The sequence below is a fragment of the Lemur catta genome, chromosome 10, assembly GCF_020740605.2.
Source record: "Lemur catta isolate mLemCat1 chromosome 10, mLemCat1.pri, whole genome shotgun sequence".
NCBI lineage: Eukaryota > Metazoa > Chordata > Mammalia > Primates > Lemuridae > Lemur > Lemur catta.
Window position 1 is genome coordinate 8,215,817 of NC_059137.1, and position 24,711 is coordinate 8,240,527.

Genomic DNA, 24,711 nt, shown 5'->3' on the forward strand with positions numbered 1-24,711 from the left:
TGAGCTGGCCATGTGTATAAACTTGGGGAAGGCAAGCTCACAAGGCCAAATGCCCACCCCCCTTGGCCTGCTGTCAGTGGCATCACTGGTGATCAGGGAGTGTGTGGTGTCGGGTCTCTGGCCTGTGGTCTCCCTGCCTGTCATCTTGGTATCTGGCTCTATTTCTCTTTCTGGCCTGGGCCAGGCTTGTCACCTGGGCTGGGGGAACGTCACTGGAACGTAGTGGCCACAAGGCTGCGGAGCTATGGGGCCAGCCTCTTCTTTCTCACACCCTCACCCCGGCTCCGCAGCACCGTGTGCTCAGGCAGCTGTGGCACACAGAGAAAGCTGCCTTCGTACTGCAGCTGTGGAGAACAGCTGGTGGGGTCTCTGAGTAGAGGAGACCCTTTCTGGGGAGACAGTGGCTCTGGGCCCAGGGAGCGGACACTCAGGCTTCTGGGGAAGAGAGAATCTACTCCCCTTTACAGAGCAGCAGGATTTGGCCTGGGGCAGACCTGGGAGCGAAGGGAGGACACAGTGGGCAGAGAGCACAGGGTGCATCAAGGTTGGAATAAAGGAGACCCATGTGGCAAGGTGAGGGTGACTGACCGTGACAGCAAGAACACCATGGAACGAAGATGTTCAAGCTGCAAGAGGTAAATCCTCCAACTCTCCCATGGAGTCTTCAGCAAAGCCTGGAATGCTCCCATGCTTTTGTGGGAGTGGATTCTCTCAGGGAACATGAGAGGCAGTGCAGGAGGGAGACAGACTGGTGGCCAAAGGACAGCTGGCATTGGCTGGTCAGGACTATACTGGGCCTGGGTCTTGCCTGGAGGGGACATCACAGCCCCACTGGCATTCCCTGAAGCAGGTGGCCTTCTGCTCTACTCAGTAAGGTGGGGCTGAGCCAAGAGCTAGGGCCCAAGAGGAAAAGAAATAGGATGCTTCCCTGCAGGGCTGTTCCCAGGCTGCTGGAGGCAGGGCTGGGAGTCTGCACCAACGAGCCAGCCACGAGACCAGGGCTCGAAGGAGATCCCATCCAAAAAGCACCTACTCTAGACATTCAGATGGATAGTGATCTACACGCTATAAAATGCTGTAGCTTACGGTGTTCACGACTGAACTGTGTACAGCACGGTCTCCCTGAGGCAAAGAATTCTCTCTCAACATGCTCCTTCCTAGTAGTGCTAGTTTCAGTCATGAGTGCTTAGCAGGAACCACATCCACTACACCCCAGTAACTAGCCTATCTGGCAGGGAGTAGTTGCTTAACAAACAGCCATTGCATGAATAAACGAATAGAGGAGTGAATGAAGGAATGAAGCAGTGAATGAATGAATGAATGAATGAACAAACAGGCCCAGGTCTGGTTGATACTCAGGATCTGTGCCTGCGTTTCCCATCTGGTGTCCTCTCACTGTCCGGGGAGGTGCTGGCCTGCCTGACAGCCCTCTCCTGCAGGGTGTCCCAGGAGCCCCTGGCAGGTGCTGCGGGTTCCGGAGTCTGTCCCGTGTGCCCGTCTGCTTCTCCTCCCTGCCACAGGGGCAGCTGCCCAGGCGAGAGCAACCCAGATGGGGCTGCACGGAGGAAGAGGCTCGGGGGCTCTTGCGTCGTCACTCCCCTTCCACCCCCATCTCGGGTTTCACAGACAGACAGGCTGACCAAACCTAGGGCCAGGCCCAGCAGCCTCTGGCCAAGGTATGAGCAGTGATGACGAGGTGGGCTTGGCGGTCAGGAAGACGTGGCTCAGCTCTGCCCGAATGAGCTGAGCGAGGCAGGCAAGTCACTTTGCCTCTCTGAGCCTCGCTGTCCACATGTCTCAAATGGGGGCGCCAAGAACGGCTCATACAGTGCTGAGGACATGGCGAGTGCACGCATGCAAAATGCCAAGACAGGGCCTGGCACACAGCCACGCTCCACCAGGACCACAGACGCCCAGACAGCCCCTCTGCCCTGGAGGAGCTGCCGGGCAGCATTTCCCTCCTCTCTGGTCTATTTGTGACCATGGGGACTGAGGAGACAGAAGCTTCAGCACCAGAGGAGGAGAGTGTGTGTGTGTGTGTGTGTATGTGCATACTCACAAATGTATGTGTGGGGAATGTATTGCCTGAGCGTGTAGGCACATGCATGTGTTTGTATGTGTGTGAGAGTATATACACCCACGTGTATGAGTATGTACACAAGCATATGCATGAGTGTGCATGTGTGAGTGTGTGTAATGTGTGCATGTGTGTGTAACCGTGTGTGTGAGTATGCACACATAACTGTGTGTGTAACTGTGCGTGTGCGTGTGTTTGTGCACACAGGCCCATGGATGCCAGTAGAAGGGCTGCCCTGAAGGACGGTGTGAACCTGCCTTTCCCAGACATTCTGTGCCTCTGGATTTCTCCCCACCTCCGCTCAGACCTTGAGTCACCACGATGCCCTTCACCTCTGGCTGCACTACAGCTGTGGGAGCACCCCACTCTTGGCGTCCCGTCTTCCTGGGGCCTGCCTGGCACCAGGCACAGGAGAGCGCCAGTCCATGGAGCACGTGTGATAGGAACTCCCGAGTGGAGGCCCCAGGCCCGCAGCAGACAGGCTCGCCCAAGGAGCCCAACCCTAGGCCTAGGGAGCCACGAGCGAGCACATCGGCTGTGGCCACTTCCCTGTCACCAGTGCCTAGCAGGTGGTGATCAATAAATGCTCAAGGCCTGAGCCATGTGGATGCAACACTCTCAGACCCCACCAGGCGGAGCTACGTGCCTGTCTCAAGACTAGGCCAACTCTCACTCAGGCTTCTGGCTTCAAGAACCCACATTTCAGACCAAATCTGCTCCCAGGCCTCCTGCAGCTCTGCTTCAGCAGTAGTGCTCCTGGGCTGGCTCCCAGACCAGATGAGGAGTGGGGCCGCTCAGAGCAGGGGGGCCGGGCCCCCCACGCCCATTCTGCTCTTCCGCCCTCCCTCCTCTTCGGCCCTGCCCAGGAGGAGCTGAGGGCGGCAGTGTGGCGGGTGGGCCGGGGCTGCCCCTGCCCAGAGCCTGTCTTCAGCTCCCGCGGGCCCTGAGCACCTCCCCTGGGAGGAAGGCCGCACTGAGGCCACACTCACCTTTCCAGCCCTGAAGACATCTCTTCACTAAACTCTGAGCTCTCACTACTGCCTGGAAAAGGAACACAGGTCAATGAGCACAGCCGCCTCGCAGGAGAGGGCCTGTTCTCCTGGGTCCAGGGCCCAGGCCCCGGGCCCGCAGCAGTGCTTAAGAAGCAGCTTCTTGACTCTGGGCGTCCACGCGACTCCAGTTTTTGCTGCTGCTGCTGCTATTTCTAACTCTGCTCTGAGAGAGTCAAAAGAAACACCCTGCTCCACTGTTCCCAGGCGGGTCCCCACTTCCCCTGAGAGCCACAGCTGCCTGCCCACTGGCCTCCTGGGGTCTCTGGGCCTGGCCTGGCTCCCATGTCTCCCTTCCGGCCCAGCGGAGCCAGGGCCAGAACAGTCCTCACCTGGTGAGGATGAAGGCCCAGTGAGCACTTCCTCCTGCAGAGGTGGCAGTGCAGCTGCCTAGCATTACGGGGAGCCTCAGGGAGGGCCCCTTCCGACCCCTGGCCAGTGGAGACACAGGCAGGGGCTGGGCCCCAACGCTCTGCCACCCTTTTCCTGCCTGAGGCCGGCCCCCCCTGAGCTACCCTGCTTCTCTGGGGGTCTCCAAGACCTCTCCAAGGAGAAATTTTCCGTCACTCAAATGTCCACACGCAATGCCTTTGTACTCTCCCTCACATCCCAGAGGCTCCGCGGTTCGGTGCTCATTGTCTGAAAGAGCATCAAGGCTGAGGTGGGAAAGGGGGCAGGCGGGAGGCCCCAGGCCCCTCGGAATCAGTCTGAGCAATGGTCCTCCTTGTAGGGTGAGGAGGACCAGCCCAGCTCCAAACAGGGTAAGTGCACACATGGCCACTTACTCAGGGTTTTCAGTCCCAAACAGAAAAATGTTTGCATTCCCTGACTTGAGATGCCGGGGACCAAACAACCCTGTAATCTCCTGCCTAGACAATGAACAGCACAGCATCCGACTCAGTTTTCTGTCTCAGGAATAGCAAGGCCTGGGCTCAGGCACAGCTCAGAAAGTTTCCTGGATGTCAAACAGCTGTTCTGCTGCCCAGCTGAGGGCTGCTGGGCCGGCATTTCCCAGAGGGCATTCCTCAGAGGCCCAGTCCCATCAGACATTCCAAGGAAAAGGGTTCCATGACCAACGAATGTGGGAACTCGCAGACTCTGATGCCTTCTTGGGGGATTCACATTGTCCCTCAGCACAGCAAAGCCTCCGGGAAGCAAGCTGCCTCCCTTTGTGTAACCCGGCCCTTCCCTGACATACGGAAGCAGAAGTCTTCTCCCAAAGCACACCTATGAAGCCTGGATGCATTTGCCTCAGCTGTGGTATAACTCTGACTGGGTCCAAATAGAATGACCTTCTCTGAGGACAGAGGTAGACACAGAACTTGCTTGTCATAGACTTTCAGGGGATGGGAGGCAGCTGCCCCCTGGACCAGTATCACCCACGGCCTCTGAGACTGGCCTCACCTCGCAGGGCCGTGGGGTGCAATTCCTGCCTGCTCTCCTGCTCCCTGCACCCCGCCCCAGCTCCTGGGCCCTCTGCCCCGCAGACCTCACCGGATCAAACTCCCAGCTCAGCAACTGTCCTACCGCCAGCCCCGGAGGACTCCCTGTTAAGGAGAGCACACAGACACACAGACACACAGACTGCAGGGACACGGGCCCACTGAAAGGCAACAGCTACCGCAGAATGCACTGGTCTGATGGCAGTAATGACACAGTGGTGCCCACTTGCCCTCAGCTGACCTGGGCACGAGGGGCCAGATCTGTGACCAGAATTCAACACTAGCCTCAGCATAACGCCAACTTCTCCCCATCCTAGTCTCAGCAACACCATTTCTGTCCCTTCCGCTGATATAAGCACCATGTCTGGCTGACACTTAGTGATGCAATTTCATCCCTGAAGTCAATGTTTCATCCTCCCTACTTTGGGCTTCGCAGTGTGAAGACAAGTACACGAGTGAGAACCTGTGGCCCACCCAGCTGCTGACCCCAGGCAGCTTCTGCTGCTTTGTCCCGCAGGGCCTTGGGGGTCATGGCTCTCCAGGGACAGAAGCCCCACTGCGGTAGCAGCCGGATTTCGGTGGCAGCTGGTCTTAGGCATGTGTCTGGCTGCTTCTTTCACCTGCCGGCCACACTCAGGGGCTACCAGCAAGAGGGGGACAAACCCGGGGTTCTCTAAGAAGCCCATAAGGCTAGGGGGCGAAGGCTTCCCTGGCTTGGGGCGATGCCTGCATGGGGGTGGGGGAGCCACTGGGTTCTCCAGAGTGATAGTGCCACTGGGCGTGGCACAGTGACACAGAGACAGACACGGAGCACACGCCGGGCCTGTGGCCCACCCGCCTCTCGTGTGCGGGCTGCAGACGCTTACCTAGGGAGAGTCCATTGGTGACAGCAGAGGAGGAGGTGAGGGTGAGGCCCCTGCGGGGGCTGCGGGACTCTAGGACACTGTCGTCCAGTAGATGCCTTGCTTTCTCCGATGGGAATGTCGCACTTTTACTCTCAACTACACTCAACTGACACATCATACTGGAAAACGGAAAGGAAGAAAGAAGGCGAAGCTCCTTATCTACGGAGTAAGAGAGGTAACACCTGCCTGGGGGCCTGAGCGGATGGTGCAGCTGCAAGAAAGAGGCCTCCACCCCAGAGCCATGGTGTAGTCCAGGCTCTGCCCTCTCACAGTGTGACCTTGGGCAAGTCACATCCTTTTTCTGAGCCTCAGTTTCTCCATCCATCAAATGGGGGCTAACAACACTTGCCCTGCCTGTCTCCCAGGAGGGTTCTGAGGATCACGAGGCTCGAGTGGGCAGACAGTGCTTGTGAGTGATGAGGCCAGCATGTCTGGTTGTGGAGTCACACACACCTGGTCCAGGTCCTTGCTCCAGCGCTTCCTCACCATGGCAACGGACTTCGCCTTGTTGAACCTCATTGACTCATTCTTAAAACATGTATAGTAATAGCACCTACCTCTGAGGCCTGCGTGGGGACTCAGTGAGCTAGTGCCCGACAGGCATGTGCAGAGCGCCTGGCACAGAGGAGGAGCCGCACACTCAGAGAGCAGCTCCCACTCCTCCGGCCTGGAGCTCGTCCAGGGCCAGCCTGGGCTGGGCTGAGGCTCGTGCCTTAGTAGAAGGAAGGAAGGAAGGAAAGATGGGAAGGAGGAAGAAAGGAAGGAGACGGGGAGGGATGGGTGGACCCATCTGCTCAGGAGCCTGTGCCCAATGACCTGGGGACATGGGCATGGCTGCCCCCAGCCATCCAAAGACCCACACATGATCCCCTGCTGTGGGTCCCACAGGGCTGGGTGAGCCCACAGGTCCACTCTCTGCAGGCAGGTACCAGGAGAAACCTAACGCTGCCCTGTATGACGGTCACTGGTTCCACTGGACCTGGGCTCTCCATAACAGTATGTTACTAACTGGGCTTGGGCAAATTCTTAGGAATGCCACTGTTGCTTCCCTGCCCTTCCTCCACTGGCTGCTGAGCCTGTGACGCTGTCAGCAGCATGTCGATGGTGCTGCTGCAGGTGCCCCTCAGCTCCACCTGAGCCCATGGCAGCCTCAGGGCAGCACGCCAGCCAGCACGCCCAACAGCTGCCTCCAGCAGCCCCCAGAACAGAGGCAGCGAGGGACCCCGTCTGCAAGTGTTCCCCAGCATTGCACCCACGCCCTTCATGCAGGCCAGTCTGAAGCCCTGGGGGAGGGCTTGCTCGGTCACCCACTTGTTGCCCAGGCTGTGGCTCTTCCTGTGTCTGGGGACGGGAGGTGTGGGGAGGCTGCCGGCAACAGATGCATCAGGACAGGTGGGCCTCCGACTGAACCTCGCAGAACTGGACCCGGCAGAGGGGCCTGTGGACAGAGCAGAGAGAGCAATGACGGGGGCTCTGGTGCTGGGGGTGGGCTCTGTAGGTTGGGCTGATTATGGAGGCTCAGAGGAGGCACTGGGTTTGGGGTAAGGCTCCTGGTCTGGATGTCACAGGTGGCCCCATGGCTTCCTACTCATTAGATATTGACCCTTCCCTTCCAACACAGTAATTAACTCCCAAGGCTGACATCAACCAGTGAGGATGGCCAGTGTCCTACTGTGCATGGGGACCACTGGCCGGGCAGCCCCACTGGCCCAAGGGAGAGTGCTCTGGGCGTTAAGTGAGGGTCAGCAGTCTGGCCCTGCTTCCCCACGGCATGTGTTATCCAAGCCCACCCAGGTGGTGAGTGACAGAGTTGAGATTTCAAAGTGCGCCTTCTGGCTCCAAGTCCGTGCCCTTACCGAGCCCTTATAACAGCCACTTTCTGGTCTCTACTCACTCATTCAACAAAAAGGGTCTGAGCAGGCAGATCTGCTGAGCGAGAACACAGCCAGGCAGACAGGGCTCTGATGCCAGGTCTGTCACTTACTACCTGGGGATCTTGGACATGTTACTTATTCCTTGAGCCTCAGTTTCTTCATCTGAAAAGTGGGAATAATTCAACTCACCTTGCAGGTGGCTGGGAGGAGTCGATGAGGTCACTTAGTAGACCATCATGGTTAGCTTGGTCACTACCTATCTATCTACAGAGTCTTGCTCTGCCGCCCTGGCCAGAGTGCAGTGGCGTCATGATAGCTCACTGCAACCTCATACTCCTGACCTCTAGCAATCCTCCCACTTCAGCCTCCCAGAGTGCTAGGATTACAGGTGTGATCCACTGCGCCTGGCCTCATACTTATTTTATTATGGCGATTATTACCATGTCCTTCTCAATCCAGTCATGGGGCTAACGAGAGGTCATCAGAGCCAGGCAGTTGGGGGCCACAAACCCCCCTGACCACAATACACAGTGACCAAGGCAGAATCCTTCGTGTGGCCACACCCTCAGCTATATTTGAGGAATGTGGTCCTAACCACTGTTACACTCTTTAGTTTCTGTGGCTTGGGAAGAGAGGTCTTTAAGGGGAAGTGACCCTAGATGGCAGCCTAGCCCCGGCCCATCTGGGCCAGATGCTGGTGAGGTGGGGGCCGGGGATTCCACAAAGGGGCTCAGCCATTCCTTGCAGAGACATCAAATGCAGAGCACATCAAGGAGGCCACCGCATGGCCATGCTGGGACCTTTCCGGGGGGGGGGGGGGGCGCCTGTAAAGCCTGAGGCCCATCCAGAGCTCCAGTTGCGCCACCATAAGATCCTGTAGACTTACAAGTGGCCGAAGAGTTCCCATGTCCTCCAGCCTGCTTGGGTCATTCTTATTGTAATGTCCCAAAATAATGACCCATGTCCCCAGCCTGAGCCCAGCAGGAGGCCTCGCCCCCTCCTGGCATTTCGGAAGAGTCATGAGGCAGGGGCACTCGCACCACCTCCAGTTCTGAATCCTGCTGCGGGCTGCGCTCTCACTTCCGCGGCTGTCTCGCCTCCGCTGTGCTGTGCTCCCTCCAGATGACATTCTGCACAGGCGCCTTCGCCTTCCCAGGGTTCCCAGGGTCCCCTGCCAATCATTTCATTAGGCCTTGGCCAACTTTCTCATTGTTCCCCTCAAGGGCATTCCCACATATCATCTCTCTTCTCAGCCGCCCCGCCCCTGCGCTGGCAACTCCTAGACACCCCTCTCCCCTTGCAAATGCCGCCACTCTCTACTTTGGCAAAAGAATGGGTTGTCAGGTTTGGCCACGGCCACCCTTGCAATGGCCTCGTGCACCTCCAGTCACACTGGCCTTCCCACCAGGCCTGGGGAGCGGGGCCTCCTCTGTCCAGGGCCTATCTCTCCTTTCAGGCCCTACCTGCCTCCGCAGAATTCACTGCCTCGCTTGTTCCTCCCTCAGCCTATGGGGTGCTCTACTCCCTCCTGCTGTGCAAGCCGAGGCCCTTCACCGATCTCCAGCCAGTCACGCTTCCTCAAACGGAGGTCTGTGTGCCCCCTTATGCCCCTCTGCCCTGGTGCTCATGAAGTCACTCAAATCTGACTTCTGTCCCTAATGACTGCTGACCTTTCTGGAAAACCAATGAATGCTCATTGGCCTTCTCCCCAGAGCCCTTGGTGCCTGGTGCTAGGGACCACTCCTTGATGCTGTCCTTTCTGGCGGCCACAATGCCACGCTCTCCTGCTTCTCCCTGTGCCTCTTCCATCGCTGTCACTCTCTCCTCCACGAGATCCTCATCCTCTGACAATCCCTCCCGCCAGAGCCATCTGCACAGGCCTCCTTCTTCGGCTTCTGTTTTTTTTTTTTTTTTTTTTTTTTTGAGACAGAGTCTCGCTTTGTTGCCTGGGCTAGAGTGAGTGCCGTGGCGTCAGCCTAGCTCACAGCAACCTCAAACTCCTGGGCTTAAATGATCCTACTGCCTCAGCCTCCCGAGTAGCTGGGACTACAGGCATGCGCCACCATGCCCGGCTAATTTTTTTTTCTATATATATATTTTTAGTTGGCCAGATAATTTCTTTCTATTTTTAGTAGAGACGGGGTCTCGCTCTTGCTCAGGCTGGTCTCGAACTCCTGAGCTCAAGCAATCCACCTGCCTTGGCCTCCCAGAGTGCTAGGATTACAGGCGTGAGCCACTGCGCCCGGCCTGGCTTCTGTTTTTGATGTGATCAGACATGCTGATGATTCTTAAATCTTTACTGCAGTTATCATTTCTAAGCCTGAGACCTATATATCAATCTCTTGGCACTATTCTTCCATCTGACCTTTCCTGAGATATCCCAAGTTCGGCAGCACAGCCACATTGAACCCAGCACCTCCTTCCCCTGCGTGTCCAGCCTTGGCTGGAGGCACCATAGGTCACTCAGTCAATGGTCGTTCTCAGCTCCTCCCAGACTGTGACTTGCCTTTTCTCACGTCCCCTTCTCACCTGCCATACTGTCATCGAGGCCTCCAGGTTTTGCAACCCTCCTCGCTGCCCATCTCTCTTATCACTGACTGGCCTGGGCCCCCCTACTTTATCTTCTTCCTGCCTCTAGTCTGAGCCTCTAAAATCTAACCCCCACTCAGCTTCATGAGCGTCTGAACACGTAAAGCTGACTGCATCATCTCCTTGCTTGAAACTGTCCATGACGTGGTGTTCCAGGCTCTGCCTGACCTGCTATTTACGCGGATCTTAGAATCCTGGCGGGAGGGTAAAGACACAAAGCAGCCGAGACAACTCCGAAGAGAAGAGTGCAGGCCTGGCCCGACCATGTCAGAGCAAAGCAGAGCAGGAGCAATTCAAACGGCTCAGTCCTGCGCCTGGACAGAGACACTTCAGTGAATGACAGCCCAGGGTCACCATCAGCAGGAAGGAAGGCCCCTCCCAGTACAGGAGGCAAGAACCACTGGGTTCCACGTGGGAAAAGCTCATATTCTAAAGTCTTACCTTATATTAGACAAGTGGACTAATGTCAGCAATATGAAAAGCAAAAATGTAAAACTACTGGGAAAAAAATAAGAGACAGTCTTTATGACTTTAGGGAAAGGAGTAAAGAAAATGCACAAGCCACAAAGGAAAACAAATAAATTTGACTACGTTAAAATTAACCATTTCTGTACCAAAACAAACAAACAAAAAAGATAGCAAAATCAACGTTAAAGCCAAGTCATGGTCTGGGGAAAGTATCTGTCACTCGCACAACCAACAAAGGATTAGCATTCAGATGTACGGAGGACTTCAAAGGTCAGTGGGAAAGAGACAAACCACACAAAGAAACTAAGCAAAGACGGGAAAGAGAAATTCACACACGAGAACAACCAAATGACCAGTAAGTACACGATGCTAAACCTCACTGGTAATAATGGAAATGCAAATTAGAGTAAAAATGAGATATTTTTCATCCCATCAGATTGTAAAAAAATAATCAGCCTGACAATATCTCATGTTGGCCAGGATGTAGGGGAACAGAACTCTAGTTTGAGGCTCATATGAGTATGGAAGATTTGGAAAGCAATTAGCAAGGCTGAGTAAAGGGAAGATGCCAGGCCTTATCCTGGTGATTCCAGTTCTAGGTGTGTGTTCTAGAGAGATTCTCATGTAAGTATACAAGGATGCTCGATGTAGCCCTGTGAGTAACAGCAAAAAAGCAGAAACACCTACGTGCCCCTCAGTAGGGAAACAGACAAATGAGCTGTGGTTTATTCATTCAACAAATTCTACAAAGAAAAAAAAAGTAGGAAACTGAGTAGGAAATGAAAAAGAAAAGAAGAAGAAACTGCAACTACAGGTATCGATATGGGTAAGTCATAAAATCATGTGGTAAGTGGAAAGACCAAGTTGCAAAAGAATATTTATGGCATGATACCAATTATGTCAAATTTTTAAACAACACACAACAGTGTACATGTCTCTACATAAGTATATATGTAGTAAAACACAGAAACCTACACAAGACTAACACGGGTCAGGACAGCAGGTATCCGTAGGGAGGAACAGGTAAGAAGAGGCAGACGCGGTGAGAGGGACCTTCACTTGCTCTGTAATGCCGTATTACTTAAAAAACACAGAGCACACATGGCAAAACGTTAACAGCTGTTATGTATGGATGGTGGGTACAATAGGTATTCTCTATGTATTAAATATTTCATTATTTTAAAAGAGAATACTTTGGGCCGGGCGCGGTGGCTCACGCCTGTAATCCTAGCACTCTGGGAGGCCGAGGCGGGCGGATCATTTGAGCTCAGGAGTTCGAGACCAGCCTGAGCAAGAGCAAGACCCCGTCTCTACTAAACATAGAAAGAAATTATACAGACAGCTAAAAATATATATATATAGAATTAGCCGGGCATGGTGGCACATGCCTGTAGTCCCAGCTACTCAGGAGGCTGAGGCAGGAGGATTGCCTGAGCCCAGGAGTCTGAGGTTGCTGTGAGCAAGGCTGACGCCATGGCACTCTAGCCCGGGCAACAGAGTAAGACTCTGTCTCAAAAAAAAAAAAAAAAGAGAATACTTTGAAAATAGTGAACACCTCTTCTACACCAGGTGCTGTGCTGGAATCTTCCACCTGCCCCTCCAGAGCTGTTTTCCAGCCTTTTGGGGCCGCACTGTGGGGCTGGGTCAGGTCAGTGGGCAGCAGCTGGGGCAATGCCTTCTCTGGCTCTCTCTGTGGGGCCTCCCCGCAGAGGCGGCCGTCTGCTCACGCCCTGCCTGACTCTGGGTTTTGGTAACTGCTGCCTCCTTGCACTCCTGCAGACCTAGGGGAAGCTACAGTGCCCCACTATGTCTAACCCTGGGGTCCTGTGCTGTCCCCTGGGGTTCCCACACACCCTGCCCAGAACTTTGTAAACAGCTCCATTCTGAAACTCTCCTCCAAGCACCCCTTGAGCGTGTCATCTGTTTCTTGCCTTGATCCTATGGTGCCTTCACATTTAAGTACAGTACCATGCGGAGGTCTGTATTAGTAGCCTTAATTCACAAATGGGGTGGCAGAAGCTGAGTGGGTTAAGCATCAAGGACATGGAGCTAGCTGGCCATGGGATCAGGTTGAAGTCTAGGCCATGGACACCTGGGACCACCTGCCCAGCCCCTTTCAGGAAGCACCTTCTCCTCCCACTGACAGAGTCACGGGGGAGCCAACGCCAGTCCAATGTGGCCTCGCCTCTGGCCCCGGCTGATTGGTCTATGAGTGGACACCTTCTCCAGGATTTTTGGATTTCAGTCTAGAAAGCATTTGAGGACAATCTCTTTTTGGTGGATGAGAAATAAAACCTAGACACTATCAACAGCCATGTTTCCCTGCTTGTGGAGAAGGAAGCTGGTCTGTGGCAACAGAAAAAGAAAATGACTCAGTAAGGCCACAGAGCGAGGCGGAAGGGAGTCTTGTTTCAGTTGTTCCTGAAGCCCAGTACTTCCCACCCTTCCCTGGCCTGGCTGTTCAGCCCTCCCTGGATCCTGCGAGCCGATGCTTCCCCTTTTGGTTGCAGCCAGCCAGAGTCTGTCTCTGTTGCTGTAGCTCAAAGTACCTTAACGAAGAGACCCCAGCACACCACACTGCATCTTAGCGAAGCTGCCGGTGAACCTGACCTGCAGGCAGGAGAGAGGGAAGGCTGAGGTCCCGATTCCTGCTTTCAGATGGTCTCTCACAAAAAGGATCTGACAGACCAACCCATAATAATGGAACCAGAGAGGCATGATTCTAAAGTAAAGGTTCTTGGCCCAGACTTCATGAACCAAGATGGGGTCTATGGAAGGCCTTTGAGGAGTGTGTGGAAGACTGAAATTGCACCTAAGCTTTTGTATATATGCATTTTCCTGGTGATGTGTTCCATGTGGTCATCAGCGTCTTTGAGGCTCTAATTCTTAACCAGGGAATGTATCAGAACCATCTGGAGAGTGTGTTAAAAATGGAGTGTCTTGGGCCCTGGAGGTCCTGATTTTGCTGGCAGCAGGTGGGTCTGGGCATTGCATGCTAGCAAAGTTCTCCCAGTGATTTGGATGCAGACCCTGGGAAAGAACCTCTGACCAAAATGCACAAGCAGGCTCTGACCTGAAGGAACATCTTGTGCAGCTGATCCAGAGAGGGAAAGGAAGAATGAAAACCATCCTGCTTTGTTTTGGTTTTGCACATATTGCTCAAGAAACGAATCCATGTAGAGGGTGGAACTTGCCTTGTTTATTAGCAGCCGTGTGTGAGGGATTACAGTCTCACTGCCTGACTCACGCTGGCTCCCACCCTGCTTCAGAAAAGTGTTTTCTAAAGGTCAAATTGCACTGCTCTTACCCACGTGGTTTGCAGTGGAAGCCAAGACTACCTGGTGTTGGAGTGGTAACAATAATGATGATGATGATGATTCAACGTTATGCGCCTGGCGCTGTGCTTTGTGCCTGTGCTGCAACGGCTGCCGTGGAAACTTAGTACCCCATGTTACAGGTAAGGAAGCAGGGCTCACAGGTCTACTACATGCTGGAGGCAGAACTCGAACCCAGTGTGCGGCACTCCTGCGGTGGCTGGGGAGGGACTCCAGCTGTTCAGAGGTCGGGCACTGGTCAGAACATGAGGAAGGAGGAACACATGACAGTACTTGAAGCGACCTGTGAGCAGGAGGCACTTCCTCCTAGAAGGAAATCTGTCACGGGTAAGACTCAATTGCTACTCTTGAGGAAGGGAAGGTGAAGAGGACTAACATCTATTATGCACCAACTGTGTGCCAGGCTTGTATAAACACTACTAAGTCTTATGTCACTGACTCCTATGAACTTAGCACTATTATCATGGCACTTTACAGGCATGGTTACATGGCTGGAGGCTGGGTGAGAACTGGATGCCCTGAGGTTCTGGTAACTTCCTTGGGCCCCTTCCTGTTCACTCCTGCTCGACTCCTTTCCCACCTGTCTCTACGCGCTTCCTGCCTCCCAGCTCTGATTCCCACTTACAGTGTCTCCTGACCCCTCCGGACTTGCCCTTGGTCTCTTCCATTCAACCCCTGATTCTCCCTCCAGCACTGGGCCTGGATCTACCCTACTTCTCTCTGCATCTGATGGCCTTGGGAGGCACACTTGGCCTCAGATGCCCTTTGACCCAGCTGGGGTATGAGTGGAGGGCCCAGCAGAGGATCTGTGGCCTCTCTGGGCGCAGTTTCAAAGCTGCTGCTGCTGCTGCTGCTCTCCCTGTCCCAGGCCTCAGCCTTCCCCTCCCCTGCATTGTTGACCAACAGCCTGGGTCTGACGCGGAAGCAGAAGAATTTCCATTCAGCTGGGACCCAGGGATGGGGGCCTCTCTGCCAGTAAGTGACACCCTCTGCTACTGAAAGGCCTCACGTTCCTGTCCCGCCAAGCCTGGGGTGGCCACCACGTGACAGCAACAGGGACACGTGTCTTTTGGGATTGCTTTTGAGCTGGGTGGCTGGCAAGTTAGTTTCTCCATGTCCTCGGGGTGGGGGCAAGGGTGTGGGTGGTGATAATGCGCTGGGGTTCTGGCCTAGTCTAGCAGAGTGTATTCCCCACTGCCAGGCCTGATATGGCACGGACAGCTGGAAAAACTGACCATGTGGCTTGACTATCTCAGAGGATTGCTCTATTTTTCCTCAGCATAATTTTTCCATGAATAATCTTTAAAGCTCTTTAAGTGGCTGTTTCTTTAGCAGTTTTATTGGAACATATGAGAACTGACAGTCTCTTTAGGGAATGAGATATCATGTTGAAAAAAAATTTGGTTTTTATTACATTTCTTTAAAGAAACCAACATGCTGCCCAACAGACCACTCATTGATTGGAAGGGAAAAGAGCACAGGGCCTTCTAATAATGGCCTCGGAGTGGACAGGTCAAGGATGATGAACGGTGACTGCAAAGGACTCAAGATCAAGGCAGAGAGGCCCAGGTTCCCACCTGCAAGTGGCAAGTCTGTCTGCCAGGGGCAAGTCACCTTACCCCTCTGGGCAGAACAGGAACAATGGTCCTGAGCTTGCAGCCTCCCTGTGAGGAGGAAGCCACACAGCATCCCTCCTCCATTCATGCAACAAACAACAAACTTGTACTGAGTCCCGACCTTGGTCCTGCCCTTGGCCCAGGCGTGGAGATACAGCACTGGATTACAGAGATGATGTTCTGCCTTCCTGGAGTCTACAGTCAAGTGTGGGGCAGAGACAAGTAACCAGGTAATTACACCCAGGAGAGATCCGTGAGAATAACAATAATAAATACGCTAATGGCAACAACTACATCAATAGCATAGCCACAACAACAATCATGATGGTGACAGTGACAACGGTTAACATTCACTGGGCATCTACAAGGTGCCAGAAACTGTGATAAATGCTTTGTATACATGATCTTATTTAAGCTTTTTGGTAACACTGCCATGCAGGTGCCATTGTTACATCAGATTTATGACATGGAAACTGAGGTGGGAAGGGCTCAGGAGCTTGCCCAGGTGAGCAGCCAGTGACGGGGGAGCCCTGAGCACGGTGCACGTGGGAACACGGAGGTGGCATCAGTGAGGACCTTTGGAAGGTCTGATGCCCAGGTGGGCACAACACCCCAGCAGGAGCTGTGATGTGTGCAGAGGGGGACAGCATGTGCAAAAACTCTGAGGTGAGAGCCAGCAGGGCCTCTGGAGGATAATGTGTCAGGGTTCTGGCCTAGTCTAGCAAAGGGCAGTCCCCATAAATCTGGAGTTTAATGGGGGAAGGTGTGGAGATTTTTAGGAAGGGGCAGTGATGCACTCAGATATGCACCCTAGAAAGTTCACTCTGGCTGGAGAGCAGCTGGGTGTGGCCAAGACTTGAGGCCATAGGCTTGGATGAGAGGTGTGGATGAGAGGTGCCCTGGAGGTGGGCCAGGCAGGGGCTATGGAGAAAGGGGGACCCAGGGTGACGGTCATGGAGTGGTGCTGTGCACCTAGGGAGCAGGTGTGGGGGGCGATGAGAAGTTCAGTTTGGGACCAATGTCTGGAGGCCACTGGGTAGGTGGGCATGGTGCTCACGGCTGCAGAGGAGAACATGCATTTGGGATGGGGAGCCTCATTCCCACAGGTTTCTGGCGGTATCCGAGTGGCCTGCCCTGGGTCAGCACTGCCCTAGTTAAGCAGCCTGGCAGCCCCACTGTCGCTCAAGGGGGTACTTTCCAAGTCTCACACATCGGAAGTTAATGGGAGGCAGCTGTGGTGGAGGGGAACTACTCAATTTGGAGTCACAAGGCTTGGGTTCCAGTCCAGCCTCTGCCGGGGCTGAGCCAGGAGCTCCCAGTCCATCTCTTCCTCCTTCTGGGCCTCCCTGTCCTCACTGGAGGAGGGGACCGCAAGGGTGCAATCTGGAGTCCTTGGAATGCCACCTGGAGCCTCCGATACGAAGGGCAAACTTCCACCCAATCTAAAGGGGGCTCAGTGCTTGGTTTCCTTCCTGCTCGTGCTAAAAGCCACATTCCCAGACAAGGGACACGGCCCTCTCTGGGTCTGCCAGAGCCCTGCGGCTCTCCAGGACGCTGGGGCCCCTCCGCACAGAAAGTCTGTTTGTATTGAAAGCCTTCTCTGGCCAGGTTTCACAGCCGGGCCTGGGAGCTGGTCACTTTCACATTCACACACATTCTTTGTTTCTCATACATGCAGCTCTCACGGGCCCTCGCTGTGAGCCAAGAGCTATCTCACACATCACTCAGAGGCCCGCTTTAGTGCTTTCTGAAAACGGCCTCCAACCACCCTTTAGCTGTGGGGAGGCTGAGACGCTTTCTCCTGGCAGTCAGGGGAACAGATTCCCAGGCCACAGGGAGCGCACAGCAGAGGACGCAGAGAGCCGCAGTGCCGTGAGGAGCTGGGCCACCACAGGGCAGGGTTTGGGCAGAGGTGGGTCTGGGTCTCGGCTCCTCTGCTTGACCTTGACATGACAGGCCATGAGATGGGGGATCCAGGAACAAGGGGGATGGGAGATTCCAGAGTGAAGGTGCCAACAGGGCTTCCAGGCCCTGGAGCTCCTCGAGGAGGCCCTGGCCCGCTCTGACAATACAAAAGCAGCGAGAGCAGGCTTCCAGATATGCGCACGTGCAGGACGGGAATCCCCTGCCCCCTGCCCTGGGGCTGCTCTCTTCTCGGCTCACACACAGTGAGGGGGTCTCCACAGCTGCTGCGGACCTAGAAATATGTCTCCAGCAGTCAGCAGACCCAGGGACTCGCAGTGCTCCTCAGGCCTAAGGAAGCCGGCATGGCCACAGCCAGAGGACAGTGGTGGCCACTCGAGGATCTGCTGTGCTCACAGGTCTGTCAGGATGAGGACAGATGTGGCCACCCGTGGACCGAGGTGGTCCCCTGTGAGGAGAGCTGTCATGGAGTTGAGGCTGGAGGGGACCTAAGCATCAGGAAGCTTGCAGTGGGCGCCAGATTTTGAGGGGCTGTGGAAGGGCTTTGCATCTGCTGGGTCAGGGACTTATGGAATCTCTGAAACATCCGTGCAAGTGCCCGGGAGAGGAAGCATCAGGGCTATCAGGCCAAGGGAGATGGAGAAAAGCTTAGGGAGCGAGGGGGGCCAAGCACCCTGCTCGTGCCACAGCAGTCAGGCCTGAGGCACCAGCTACGGCGAGGCAAGGAGAGTCAATGCCAGATCAGGCTGGAGTTCTGATTCTTACGCGAAACCAGCCTTCTGAGGACCAAGTGGGGACAGGGTGTAACTCAAAGTGTCTTAGGAAGGCCAGGGACATGCCAAGGTTGCCATCCAAGGCAGGACACTTACTGGCACTATCCGATACACGGGGCACTGGGGACAGCCCAGAGGCTGTCCAGACCCTTGTGCTTAGACCTGCCTGACTCCAGAGGTTGTCTTCAGCACCAGGCAACACAACAAGGAGGCAGGCAGGCGTGCCAGAGAGCAGCGCAAAGGTGCGAGTACAGAAGCAGGAGGCCGAGATGCCCCTGGAGTCGCGCTGCTGCCCAGGAATCTTCAGAGAAAACCTGTCAGTTGGTGAAGCCACGTGGAGGCGGGGCTAACAAAATCTGGAAATGTCTTCACCAGTTCCAAAGCACACACAAACATCACTTGCCCTCTCTGGGGGTCAACGTTCCTTATGATTTTTTTTCTCTCCAGGAAAATATTAGTTCATTTATATAAACTAAACATTACATGTGGAGGGAAAATTGAAAACGTGGCATTCCTGGCTTGGCCTTTTTTCTCCACAGATCCAGAAACTGAGAAGGTTTCTCCATTTCCTTTCTCACAGTCTATTTGTTGGTGTAGAGCAGCCCGCACAGCCATTCTCTTGGGGTGGAAAGCAGGGGGCAGCTCTCTGTGGGGTACAGGGACCATCCCAGAGCCAAAGGGCACAGTCTCAGTTCACAGACCACGTCTGATGGGAATCGAGGCCTCGGAGAGACCTGGGACCTTAGCTGTCAAAGCCAGGGCCTGGGTCCCCTACCCCCAGCTGGGCTGGTTAGAGGAGTGGGCGCAGCCTGGGCGAAGGCCAGAGAGCCCACCAGCCAGCTCAGTCTCGCTCACACGGCCTCCCTTGGCTCCTCAGCGTGCCCGTTCCTGCCCCCCATGGCTCTGTTGCCCCCCGGCCCACTCAGTCGTGAGCTCCGGGAGGGCAGGTTCTTGCCTTTTCACCGGGCGCCTGGCTCATAGCAAGTGCCTGGCCCACAGCAGGCCCTGGGCCTGCAAGTCTCAAGGGAATGAGCAAACGAGCATATCTTGGGGCCTTTCCTTGGCAGGTGCGGGGTGTCTGACTACTGGGAAGAGCCTGAGCTGGAGCCTAAACCCCCCTCCTGAGGAGCTGGGGGAGGCTGCGTTCTTCCCATTCCTGGGACTGAGAGAGGCACATTCCTGTCCCTGAGTCTGGTCAGGCTCCTGCCACGCAGCTCAGTCTGCCTGGCCCAGAAAGGCCCCCTGGGGCCCCCCCGCCCCACCCCCTGAGGGACCCCCGCTGCCCCATGGCTGCAGCAGCACCCACTGTCTGCCAGCTGAGGCTGTGAGTGGGAGCCGGGACCACTTAGTGCGACTGACGCCTTCCAGACGGCCCCGACCCTCTGGTGATCAATGAAAACCTTCACATCCTGCTTCCAGGGCTGAAGCCAGGGATTTGGAAAATTGGTGGAAAACACTCCTGTGAGCTGCCCCGCTTCACTGTGCAAAACTGCGGCATCAGCACTTCTCCGCAGCCTGTGCCGAGTCAGCAGCCGGCCGCTCTGAGCTGCCTCTGCAACCAGGTGCCTCCAGGCCCAGCAAGGGGCTCAGGGGCCAGTGCTGCAGGGGCGAGGGCAGGGGACGGCGGGTTTCTCCTAGTGCCCCTACAGGCTGGGCTCCAGGAATTCCAGGCAGGTCCTTGCCTCAGGGGGCTTTCAGTCTGGTGGGGAAGACATGGGCATGCACAAATAAGCACACAGCTGTGGGACTGCCACGGAGGGATGTGTCATGGGGAAGAAGTACAGGGACCAGTGGCAGGAGGGGTGACAGGGTCAGCAAGCTTCTATAAAGGCCAGATACTAAATATTTTAGGCTTTTCAGTCCACAAGGTCTTTGTCCCATGAAAGCAGCCACAGACAATGCATCAACAGATGGGGGTAGCTGTGTTTCAATATAGAAATGGGGGCAGCACTGGGTTTGGCTCGCAGTTCGCCTGCCCTGGTGCTATGGGGCCTGATCTGGTCTGGGGTGGGCGTGATGGTGGAGAGAAAGGCTTCCCTGAGGCAGTGATGTTTACCCAAAACCTGCAGGCTGGTTCAGTGACAGAGGCAGAACCATAACATTGACAACAATTATGAAGTCACATCGTCAGGATAAAGTCACACTTGGTAAGTGTGCTCTGTGTGTCAGGATTGCACTAACACAGAGGGAGGTACATCCTCTGCCTACTTTACAGATGGAGAAACTGAGGCTTGGTCATATGCTGGGTGTTCTGTTTGCCCACTCAGGTACACACTTTGCCCTGCCCAGTGCCACTGCCAGGGAGTGGGGCTGACCCCTGAGATGCATGTCCTGGATTCCTCGCCCCCAGCTGCCTGCTAGGTTTGGCCAGTGCGAGGCTCTGGTGGCAGCTGGGGGGCTGGAGGAAAGAGAGGTCAGGTATTTCTTTCCACTCCCTCCCGCTTCATCCTCCCTGCCTACAGCTCCTGCCAAGCCAGCCGTCCTCTGTGGCTTAGCCATTGCTGGGGTTGACAACACTTTTTTCTTCCCTGTGTCCTTCCAGCCAGGGGTGCTGGGTGCCTCGCCACGCTTCATTGGTTCTGTTCATTGAAGTCTCTTTCTGTGAGTCATCTGGGGTCAATTTTGTCCCCTGCCAGGACTCTGACTGATACTGAAGGTTGGTTGACTTGCTGGTTTCTGGTCTCACATGGCTAATAAACGACAGAGCCAGGTGGAGGTGACAGTGGACGGAGAGCAAGGAGAGTCTGGCCATACCCTGAGGAGGCTGGGTGGAGGGGCTGGCTTCTGGTCCCCAGCACTGGCTTCCACAACAGGCAGGGGTCAAAAAGGCCAGTAAAAGCAGCTCCTCCTTTCCTGTCCCAGGGCTCAGTGAGAGACCAGTTCTTGAGGCTCCCAATTAGCAATTTTAGTTTTCTGAGCCCGGCTCCTGGTCTACCGCCCCCACCCTGCCAACCGCAGCAGGGAGAGCCATTGCTGCTCGCTGCAGACCCAGGCTGGGGGCTGAGGATGAGGCAGAGGCAGGGCCCTGGTCTCCTCCTCAGGGAGGGGGTAGTGGGGCAGGTAGGGGTCACATGAAGGGACCACCTGGGTCAGACAGATGCCCGGAGGGGCCGATGAAGCCTCTGCTGCCACCTGCCCTGACAGCAAGCAGCCTGCAGACTTGTTGAGCAGCAGGTGCTGGGGAGGCCCAGGCAGGCAGATGAGGGGCCTGGGCTGCATGCAGGCATGGAGGCACTGGGAGGAGGGGCTCTCAAGATTCGATCGTGAAACTGCAGCAACAGGACCTCTCTCACACTTGGGCTAGTGTGCACAAAGGCTGACCGGGAGCTTCAGCCTGCTTCTTCCTCCATCCACGCACGCACCCCTCATTCCTCCCATCCTTCTCTTCCACCAAGAGCCCTTTGAGAGTCGAGCATCTGCAAAGGGCAGGCATCACGCTAGGTACTGGAGATTCAGCAAGGGATGAGTCAGGTCCAGTGACCAAACAAAATAATGACAAGTTGTGGTGAATGCCTGAAGAAACAAAGAGCAAAAATAAAAGCCTCTCTGAGTCTAAAAGGATGGGCAAGAGCAGACCATGACAACAGACAAGGGCCTGGGGTGGAGAACTTCACAGAAGCCTTGCAACTTGCAGGCGGAGATGAGGCTAGAGTTTGGGCTGTGGAAGAAGAGAGCCACTGGGAGGGACAGAGCTGTCCCCTCACGCCAAGGCTAACACCCTCCTCTGCCATGACCACTGGCCCTCCCATCTCTCCCTGCTCAATGGCTCCGGCACACAGGGAGGGAGCAGTGAGCTCAGCCAGGCCCAGCAGGGGCGGAAGGAATGGAATCAGGCAGCAGGAAGGGCCCCTGGGAGAGGAATCCTTCAGCGCTGTCTGAAGGGCAGCAAGTGTGGCCGTGGGGACTTCTTGGCATTTGGAGAATGCCAGAGACGTGGCTCATCTTGTGACTACTGACCTGGTAACAGAGAGGCCGCTTATTCAAATGAATTTGGAGGGGACTCAGAGGGGCAGAGCACCCCTCCCAAGCTGCTGCAGAGTTCAGCACCATCTCCTGAAGATGGTCCTAAATGGCTCGTCTTTGCTGGTGGTCCTTCTGTGGCCCTAGGCCATTGCAATTGCTTTAGAATTTTGCACTATTTCCCGTATCCTTCTGAAGGGAATCCTGCCCTCTGCCTCCTGCCTTCCCCCTATAGGTCAGGTGCAGGTGACTGAGCATCTGGACGGGGCAATGCTGACTGAGAGGAGGAAGGTGTTCTAGAACGGACAGAGATGAGAAGGTGGAGACAAGACCAGCGCCAAGAGCTTTTCTTCTGGCCCCCCTTGCCGGGAGGTCACCCGTCACATATGGAAGGTAGTGGATCTGGAAGACTGCAGAGGACATTTTAACATCAGGCTCATGGAAACCCTGTGAAAATGAAGCTTACGCCAGCACTCTGTCTTGAGGTGTGGATAGCAGCACCTCCTGAGGCTGTGAAGATCAACGAGTATCTTCCTGTGCTAAGTTCCGGAGGACCCCAGGGTGCCAGAGGCAGGGTCCAGCTTGCACAGGGGAGAGGCTGGAAAAGACGAGGAGCTCGGAGTGCACTCAGGAGTCAGGGCAGAGCCTCTGCTGGGCAGGGCTCATGACGGGCTACCACCCTGCTCCTTGTGGGCTCTACGGTCCTGGGTCTACCAGGAGATGTTACAGTGGTTGGCCTGGCTGGGGAGAGTGGAGAGAATGGCTTGAGCCGGTCAACAGTCTGGGGTGGCATGACATCAGGTAGCGGCTTGCAGTAGCCACCCTCTTACTGAACACTCACTGCATGTCAGGCTCTACAATGAATACCTTCCAAATAGCATTTCATTTCTGACATTCAACGTTCTTGAGATGAAGATTTTATGAGTCCCATTTTACAGGTAAAGAAACTGAGGCCCAGAGGGGTGAAGTCACTTGCTAAGACTGCAGTGGCCTAGAACCCAGTTAGGTGTGACCAAGAGCTCAAACCAGGAAGAGGAAGTGCTGTTGGACCCCCCACAGCCCCCACCCTCTCCCTGGGCAGCTGAGGAAAGAGATCAGCTCCGGTTACTGAGACTTGGTTAGAATACTAATCCAAGGCAGCCATGACGATAACAACAACAAGCAGCCAGCACTGAGTGCACTTTCACGATGTGTTGCTAAGGGCGGAGAGCTTTGCAGGTGTGGACGTACTCGGGCTGTTACTAGGATTACCGCCATTCTGCGAGTGAGGTCACTGCAGATGAGAGAGGTAAGGTGACAAAGCTAGAAAATAGCAGAGCCCGGGCTCTGATCATAGGGGACGCAGTGTGCAGGTGTGTGTTCCACAAGTATGATGAGCCACCTGTGTCTGGTGGCACCAAATACCCCAGGCATCCTGTGCACCCCTGCAGGGCATGAACCCGAGCCTGGGCAGCATCCCTGCTGATGCGGGTCCAGGTGGCCTGAAAAGATCCTGGGGTCTTCTCTACCGTGTGTATCCTCCCAACTCAGGGCTCTGATCTCGCCCCTCTTGGGGTTGTTTGGTCCCAGGCTCCAACACCCAGCCTCTTCCAAGGAGCCCCAGCACAGAGGTGTCCCACAGGGGTCCCATGTGGTCAGGAGCCTGGGCAGGTTGGCGCAGGAGGGCTGTAAGCAGGGACAGCTGAGTCTGCCAAGCTGCAATCTCAACGTTGCCCTTTGGCTCCACCACCAAGGCCAACTCTGACAGCCACATTTGGGCTATTGGCGGGTTTGCTCCCACTTGAGGTAGCTACAATACCTGCAAGATCTTCCTTGGAAGAGACTAGTCTCGGAGAGCTGCTTCCTGGTTCGATTCTGAGCGACAGTCTGAAAACAAAGGTGTTCACAAGATCAATTGGAATCTGCTTTATCACAGGGGAACGGAACATGTGTGTGTTTGGGGTTGGGAGACTGGATTGCTGTGAAGGGCTACTATCATCAGAGAATCCAGGAATACTGTGAGATCTGCTCCAGATCACAGCCACTTCCCTCTGAGGTCTCCAGGGCATTTCCATGACCAAGAAACAATGGTTAGGATAAGAAAGACAAAGTAAAAAGAGTGACCATGGCCTGTTGTTCACTGAGCACATATGTGTTAACTCTCACGACGATTCCACGAGCTAGGTACCTTTTATAGACGAGAAAACTTTCCAAATGAATAGATGTTACTAATAAAATAGACAAAAATTAAAAATTAAAAAATTAATCAGGAACTAAGCAGTGGTGAGGTTAAGTAGCTTCCCCAAATTCGCAGGATTAGCAGGCGGTGGAGTAGGGGGTCAGCCCAGGACTGTCCGACCCTGAACTGGGGTTTTTAATCATTATACTGTACTCTTTCTTATCAGATGCCCTCAGAGAGGCACCTCAATGGATTTTTTAAAGCACCAGTTAAGAAATTCTGGGTGAAAATGACAGGGTGAAGATAGATGTCAGACTCTCCCTCTCCCAACAAAACCAACTAACAGTTATAAAAGCTTATGAGTAAAATAACTCACCAGCTGTAACTAAACAAGGGAGGGGGGCACGGACTTTAAAGACTTGCAGCCAAGGAAAGAAACAGAGGATTCCGAGGTGGGACCCAGTGGTGCAACACAGCATGGCTCCTCTCCTGCCTCTGAGATGTCTCTGTGGGTCTGGGTTGGGGGTATCTTTCCCTCTTCT

At 54.9% G+C, this 24,711-nt stretch overlaps 1 protein-coding gene across 23 annotated transcripts in view; it reads right to left on the reverse strand.

Annotated features, from left to right (window-relative positions):
• Positions 1-24,711, reverse strand: part of RALGPS1 (Ral GEF with PH domain and SH3 binding motif 1) — a 262,547-nt gene that overhangs the window by 20,223 nt on the left and 217,613 nt on the right. For 12 of the 23 annotated variants that reach the window (XM_045563406.1, XM_045563405.1, XM_045563404.1 and 9 more), the window contains 4 exons: positions 23,810-23,877; positions 6,785-6,911; positions 5,435-5,592; positions 3,067-3,118 (listed from right to left, as the gene is read on the reverse strand). In XM_045563406.1, the coding sequence (XP_045419362.1) occupies positions 3,067-3,118; positions 5,435-5,592; positions 6,785-6,911; positions 23,810-23,877 (405 nt within the window). The remainder of the gene's footprint in view (positions 1-3,066; positions 3,119-5,434; positions 5,593-6,784; positions 6,912-23,809; positions 23,878-24,711) is intronic. The other 11 variants (XM_045563418.1, XM_045563417.1, XM_045563420.1 and 8 more) reach the window with 3 other exon arrangements.